Here is a 7806-nt window from a genome sequence, read left to right on the forward strand (position 1 = left end):
GCTGCAATTTCCAGAGAAACTGCTCCAGGCTGCGCTTGATGCTATTAGTAATTCAGATGTGTTTGGGAGACGAGATGTTCCCAGGACGAGGAGCAGGTGCTGCTAAACCAGCCCTTCCAACAGGCAGGCGTGCACGCAGCAGGGAGCGGAAAACCCAAACCGGCTCCAACTCCGTGTCCAACGGCACAACCCATGCTCCGGGCTGGGCACAGCCTGAACGCAAGACCTGGTGTTCCTTGCAGAGGCTGCAAGGATGGCCGAGGTAAGGTGGGGGAGAAGATCACTGCAAGGCAACTACATCATCTCCCTCCCGCAGGGCGTTTTGCAGCAAGGTCTTTCCTCCTGGTGGCCATCGGGTCCTGCTCCACCTTTCAGGAATTGTACTGGTTCCCCCCATGTCCCCCCAGCATCATCCACATGCTCCTGCCTCCCACCCCCACGCTCCCACGCCACTTCCATGCTTACAAAGCACCCCGAGACTGCGCTGCCGAATTACGGCGACCGCAAAACCCCGTGGACCTGCAGGCCATCCGCTGCTGCAGGAGCTCCTCCGTCCCCAGGGCTCCGATTTCACCCTGGTTTGAGGCACTGAGGCTGGGAAACGGCACAACAAGGTGGGACCCAGCTGCTCCCAGCTGCTGTAAGCACGCGTCCCCCCCTAAACAAACCTCCTTTTCCTCTGCCCCCTCAGCAACTGAGATGTTCTCTGTTCCCTTTGACTCAGAAACATCAGTGCTTGCCTCGATTAAAAAGAAGAGGAAAAAAAAAACCCAACACAAAAGCCTTGGAGAAAAATCCCAAGAGGACACTAATTAGGAGACAGAACTCCCCAGCTCTGGAAGCATCGGGGAGGAGCGATACTTAAACTCCCAACCTGACGGAGTAACTTTGAATCATCTTTCATCTTCCCCTGGATCGGGTGTAATCTAACGACATTAGCTTGGCTTCGCTCTAGTGAAATTGGCATCGGTGCGACGGAGGCAGGGAGATTAAAACATACGAAATAAATGTTCCTGGGGTGACTGACAGGATAATGACATTCCAACAGGCAGCTCAATCAGCGCGAGACTAACAAAGGATCAGAGGGAACCAGCCAGACTCACAATATCACCCGCAAATAGATATATTTTTTTTAATCCAGACTTTTTTTTTTTTTTTTTTTTTTTTTTAACTTGACTGTTTTAGCACCTCTTCTGGGAGTTTTCCCCAGCTGTATTCCAGGTGGGTGATGGCAGTTCAACTCTATTAAAGCCCGTGCTCACCTGCTATTGAACTCCATTAGCTCAATAGCCTTGTTCAGGGCTGGAGCAGAGACTTCTGCGCTGGGACGTCAATGCGAGCGTTGTGGGCTGCCCCCTCCCTCCTTTTGTCCCCATACGAAGAAGGGACTTGCAAGCCCGAAACACAGAAAGCTGCTTTCAGCACACAACTTCCCTTGGTATTGAAGCCACACGCGGAGGTGTCACACTTCCCAAATTAAATCACTGGGATTGTTTTTTTATAAAATCAGCCTCCCGGTAGGACGGCTGCCTCTCACCCAGGCACGGTGTGGGCTGTAAGAGCCGAGCGATTATCCCCCTTGATTGAATGGCCAGCGTGTCCGTGCCTTGCGTGGCACCCCGGTAGGTGACGGGACTTCCACGTGCTGAGCCCGTGCCTCGCGAGCTGCTGCCCTCCGGGTACCACCATCTAACCAGCCCCTTCGGAGCACCATCCCGCTGCCCCTGTCCCGATCCACCCTCACACCCTGTTTGTTTCCAGGAGGAACCGGGGCTCCCCTCGAGCCCGAGACCCCGCAGCCATGGTGCTGGTGTGGCATCCTTGCCACAGCCCACCTCCGCGCTCTACTGACACCGGCAGCGACCATCAGCCGGGAAGGCTGGCTGCCTTTTCCCCATTTCCAAGCCTTTGTCGCTGCAAACCAAGAGGGTTTGGGGTTTTTTTTTTGTTCCCTTGGACGGGACTTCCTGCGGGCACTGAAAGCAAACCCAACTGTTTATACCTTGTAATGATGCTGTTTAGTCTGACTTGCTGGGAAACAGAAACCCACGTGAAACCTAAGCCTCTGATGCCAAAGATAAGAAATCGGGACCCCCGGCAAACATCTGGCCATTTCCCCGGCACTGAACTCGCCGCAAAGATTACCCGTGGAGAGAGACAGATATTATTTTAAGTATTTATAACAGGCTGGTAACCGGTTACCAGCGGGCTGACACTGCAGCTCTGCCATCACAACGGGACTCTGGGTGTTAGTAAAGATTACTCATACAAGCGAAGCCGGCAAGATTAGGTCTCAAAGGAATAATCCCGTACAAAGAATTCACTGTACCTCAGCCTCCACAGGGCTAATAATAAAAAAAAAAAAAAAAAAAAAAGAGACGAAATTCAGTACATCAAATACCAGAACAAACAAACTGCAGCAATTAATGGGAGAGCTCATGTACCAAATGCTAAAACATAACGATTACACAAACAGCCTGCAGGGCAGCACCTCCAATGAGTAAGAGCTGCAAGATCAAGACCAAACCTCTGGAAAATTAAATCCCCTACACGGAGGGCTGTACTATGCCCTAAATGCCTGTGGCTCCTCCTCTGTCTAGGTCCCCGCTCAGGCACTGTTTCCAGAAGCGGGTCTATTCCGCTGCCATCTGCTCCTCAAGGCTTGGAGAGCATCTTTGATAAATGAGCTTTTCTGCATATCCACTATAGATTTCAGTAGATGCCACCCCAAAGCCGCGTGTTTATTTTTCAAAGTCAAGACTCGATTAAAGTTCTCGAGGTTTTTCAGATTCGTTTTTAATGTTTCCTTTCTGATACGGGGTCAGCATGTGGAAATTGGATAAGCGCGCGCTAAAAATATAATTCTGTAGACAGCTTCAGCCCACACGAAAGGAAATCTTTCTTCTCGGAGAACCCACACTCTGCCGCCTGCAAAAACCCAGCGTGTCTCTGACACCGGCGGATACACCAGGAAGCTCATCATTTCCACGTGTTAAGACTTTTACATAAACACTCGGACTGTCAGTACTATCCTACTCCACATTTCAATGCCGTCACCGCAAGCTGAGCCAAAATCATCCTCTCCTCTCTGCTAATAGCTGGGCTTAACATGAAAGTAAAACAAGCTCCGGGGGTACCCGAAATCCTCTCCTTTTTGCTTGTTCATTCAAAAAAGCCACAGACACAGACACACTCTGCAAAAGAGCAGTTTCGCCCCCACCCTAACCAATCCTCTCCATAGGCATCTGCCAGAAGAGGCTCCTCTATTAACTTTAAAACGCACGAGGAAAACATCTAAACAACATTAATGAGAATCCTGCCTCTTGGCTTTAACATTTTACTGTCTTGTTTTAAAGGGGATACTTTCTATTTGGTTCAATAAAGCACTAATTAAATGAAAGAACAACCCCATCTACCTTTTTGCTCGTTTCTTAGACAAGGCGAGCACCTGGGTTACGATCCTGGAACTGACATTTTGGGTTACTGGGCTGCTGAAACATTTGCATGGGAAATACGGGTTTTTTTCTCCACGCTGAATATAGTTAAAGTCGCTTTTAACAGCTGCATCTCCGGGCGGGGAGTTGCGGGAGGTGACGATACGATGATTTCCAAGGGGAGGCAGCCGGGGCTGGGAGTTAGATCAGCCACAGGTTTTGCAAAGCCACCCCCAAGAAGAGCCGGGGGAGCAGCAAGATCTTGGGGGGGGGCTGTGCTCCTTTTTGGGGGGGGGGCAAGGATTAACTTTGCCTCAGCATCCACATGCAGTCCCCAGGGTGATGGAGCACCCACTGCTCTTCCCATGAACCCCACCTTGCAGCACCGCGGGCTGCAGGGGGGAATCCCGGGGGGGGGGGGGACGACACTGCTCCGGGGCAGGAGGGCTGGGGGGTGGGCTGGGCAGCGGGGCTGGGCGCCGGGGGGAGAGGAGGGGTGGGGGGTTAGGGGATGGGGTGGCGGGGAGCAGGGAGGAGGAGGTGGGGGGGGAGAGAGAAGGGGATTTGGGAGCAGGGATGGGAGAGCGGGGGGAGAGAGAGGATGGGGGGAGAGGGGCTGGGGGATCTGGGAGCGGGGACGGGGGAGAGAGAACGGGGCGGAGTGCTTGGGGAACTGAGAAACGGAGAGCGGGGCCGGGGGAAGCGAGGGTGGGGGATTTGGGGAGTGAGAAAAGGATGGGCCGGTGGGTCTGGGGAGCGGGGACGGGGCTCCGGGGAGCAGCGATGGGGCTTGGGGGGGGGGGGGGGGGGGGAGTAGGAGGGGTTGGGGGTCGGGGAGACGCGGGTGGGCGGCGGAGGGGCTCGGTGGCCAGCGGGGGGCACTGCCGGCTCGGCCACGGCCCCGGCCCCGGCGTCGCCGCGGTGTCGCCGCCCGCCCCAGCCCGTCCCGTACCTGTACCAGGCGAGTCCCCGCTCGTAGTTGCGGTCGAAGAAATGGGGCTCGGCCCCGACGGCTCGGACGTCGGGATGCACCCGCAGGAACTCCAGCAGCGCCCGCGTCCCTCCTTTCTTCACCCCGATGATGATGGCCTGCGGCAGCCGCTTGGTGCCCTCGCCCAGCAGCAGCGTCAGGGTGCCGGGGGTCCCCGCCGCGCCGCCCCCGCCGCCGCCCGAGCCGCCGGCCCGGCTCCCGCCGCCCCCGGCCGCCACCTCCTGCCCCGGCGCCGCCTCCTGCCGCCGCCGCCGCTGCTTGAGCCGCTGCAGCAGCCGCTTCCTCCGCGCCGCCGCCGCTTGCCAGGGGGGCAGCTCGGCCGAGCCCCCCAGGTACCCGCCGCCGCCGCCCTCCTCCTCCTCCGAGGCGGCGCCGGCAGCGATGATGGGTCCGGGCAGGGTCTGGCAGCGGTCGGCCAGGCAGTAGAAGACGTAGAGGGACATGAGGAGGGAGCAGAGCATCACCAGGAACTTCTTGAAGATGCTGCGGGGCAGCGGCTCGGCGGCGGGGGGGGCCGCCGCGCTCACGGCCATGCTACCCCGAGGCGGCGGCCGGGCGCCTTGGCCATGCTCCGCGGCCGCCCCCCCGGCGCGGCCCCTCCGCGCAGCGCTCAGCGGTGGCGGGGGGCTGCGCGCTGCCGCATCCCCAGCGCGGGGGGACACGCCGCGGCGGCGCTTCAGGGGGGCATCCCCCGACGGGGAGGGGGGGTAGGGGGGGGGGAGCCGCCGCCGCCCCCGCTCCGGGCCCGGTCGGGGAAGCGGTGCCGGGAGCCCAGCGGTGCCGGGGGCTCGGCGCGGGGCTCCCACGTGCGGCACCCGCCGCGGCAAACTTCGGCGGGGACATCGCCGGGTGCGGGGCGGAGCGGGGCGGGCGGGGCGGGCCAATGGCGCGGCGGGGGCGGGGGGCAGAGCCGCCCCCGGGCCGGCCCCGCAGAGCCGCGGGGTGCGGGGGTGGTGCGGAACCTCCCTTCCTCCACCCCCCGCGGCGGGGAAGCCGCCGCCGACCCCCTTCGAGTGGAGCGGGGTGCGAGGGTGCCCCCGAGGCTGTCCCGGGGACTGTCCGGGAGGCTGTCCCGGGGGGTAGAGGGATGCAGGGGGTCCGGGAGGCTGTCCTGGGGGGTGCCCCGGAGCCTATCCCGGGGGGTAGAGGTATGCGGGGGGGTCCATGAAGCTGTCCTGGGGGGTGCGGGGGTGCCCCGGAGCCTGTCCCGGGGTGTAGAGGGATGCAGGGGTGCCCAGAAGGCTGTCCTGGGGGCTGTCCGGGAGGCTGTCCCGGGGGTTGAGGGATGCAGGGGGTCCGGGAGGCTGTCCTGGGGGGTGCCCCGGAGCCTATCCCGGGGGGTAGAGGGATGCAGGGGGGGGTCCGTGAGGCTGTCCGGGGGGTTGCGGGGGTGCCCCCCAGGCTGTCCTGGGGGGTAGTAGGATTCAGGGGTGCCCAGGAGGCTGTCCCGGGGGGTAGACTGATGTGCGGGGGTCTGGGAGCCTGTCCCGGGGGATAGAGGGGTGCGGAGGTTCCTGGGAGGCTGTTGCGAGGTTGCCCCCCAGGCTGTCCCGGGGGGTAGAGGGGTGTCCCGTGGGGCAGAGAGGAGCCCTCAGCTCTCTCCAGCTTTTCTCTCGGCGCTGACTGACTTTCCAGCCGCCCGCTGGAGCTGCAGTGGGAAATCCAGCCCGCCGCCCGCAAACAGGCTCGTTTGTCAGCCAAACTCCGCAGGACTTTTCTGTTAAGTTTGTGCAGTGTGATGAGACCGTGATGTCCGTCTGACTGCACACTATCTGCCTTTCTGTCTGTCCACTCAGATTTTTTAGTTTCCTCCCCACCATCCCTCTGGTACCTGAGCACAAATTCCTGATTTACCCAACAATCACATCCCCCCCTACATACACAAATACCTTTCCATGGAAGAACAGTCCCCCTTAAAATCGGTGAAACCACTGACATGCGTGTAAAATACATTTGCAGGATTAACAGCCAACAGTTACACGAAGCACTGTGCTGAACGCAGCACAGAAAGACCTGAAATCAGACCTTTCCCCACTCGCTTGAACAAATTACCCCCAGGCTGGCTGCAGAATCTGGCCCGCGGTTGGTAAGAAATATCTACAAACACAACACGATACTGCTCTCAGAATTTGCTCTTCTCCTTTGAGAGTACATAAAATGTGGAAATAGCTATCAGCTTCATGCCTCGGCTGCCTGATTCTAAGGGCTTCATTATTTCATTGCCTGTGGGAATGTCCCTTTAATTTGAAATGTTTGTCATAGATTATAGAATTTTTAAACAAACTTGCACATGAAACACTTGACTTTTTTTTTTTTTTTTTCTCCTCTGTTTGGTGTGGACCTAGCGGAGGAATTAAACTTCAACTACTTGGAAATAAAGCTGGCGTATCCACAAATTATTAAATGAAAAGGCAGGAAAAAATTGCAATGAATAATAATCAGCCATCTGCAGGGCTGGCTGGCTAATAAAAATGTGTTTCCAAATAGTGAACAGGCCAAAATTAATAACAAATGTTATTTGCAATGAATTATTCTAGTAGATCTTCTCCCACCTTTATGACATTTTTCCCAACGAGGAAACTTATCTTGACTCTACGGAGTTCCAAATCCATACCCACCCCAGCTGCAACGCTGCCAGATCACTTTATCTAAAATTAGCGAGCGTAATTCCAACTTGGTGTGTTTGGCGACTTCAGGCTACTGTAGCGTTGCAGGTATTGCAATGCTTGAACATGTAAGCAGATGCCTGGTGTGACTGACAAAAGGCTATAAGCAGGTTAGGCCCCTAACACCTCTAGGCAACTACTTACATCATTAGGAACCTAAATGCCTTTATAAATCTGCGCTGTGATCCGAAGCTCATTGAAGTCAATGAAAAGACTTTGCTGACATCAATGGGCTTTGGAGTGGGCCCCGCAGAAGGAGGGCGATCAATGCAGAGTGGTTTGACTTCTTTATGCTGGTTATGATGATACTTTTTGCCTAGACGCTTAGAACAATGCCACGTTTTCTGTTTGAATAAATGCCCATTTCAAGCAGAGGAAACAAGAAAAGAGAAGTGAAATCGGTGTGAAAGAGCGCAGAGGGACGATGCGCGCGTGTATCGGCTGTGATCATATCGCAGGACTCACATTCGCTGCTTTTTTTCCTGGAAATATTGGTGAGAATCTCAGCTTTCCTTTAAAAAGTCGCTAGTTGCCTAGGGAAAATATGACCAGAGTCTATTTAAAAAGTTTCAGTGTCTAGAAAGCAATAAGCCAAATATATCTGGATTTAAAACAGCCTTACGATATTTAAGGCAATCTTGTGATTTTTTTTTCAGAACCTGACTCATCGTTTCTGCCTGCTGGGGCTGAAGGCACCGGTGGCTCCGGCAGCAAC

The 7806-nt window shown here is 56.5% G+C and overlaps 1 protein-coding gene across 1 annotated transcript in view; it reads right to left on the reverse strand.

The window, feature by feature from the left end:
• Positions 1-5107, reverse strand: part of LOC134523487 (heparan sulfate glucosamine 3-O-sulfotransferase 3A1-like) — a 42200-nt gene extending 37093 nt beyond the window's left edge. The window contains exon 1 of the mRNA XM_063352447.1: positions 4387-5107. Within this exon, the coding sequence (XP_063208517.1) occupies positions 4387-4958 (572 nt within the window). The 5' untranslated portion in view covers positions 4959-5107. The remainder of the gene's footprint in view (positions 1-4386) is intronic.
• Positions 5108-7806: the final 2699 nt, after the last annotated feature.

The sequence above is a fragment of the Chroicocephalus ridibundus genome, chromosome 14 (assembly GCF_963924245.1).
Source record: "Chroicocephalus ridibundus chromosome 14, bChrRid1.1, whole genome shotgun sequence".
Classification (NCBI taxonomy): Eukaryota; Metazoa; Chordata; class Aves; order Charadriiformes; family Laridae; genus Chroicocephalus; species Chroicocephalus ridibundus.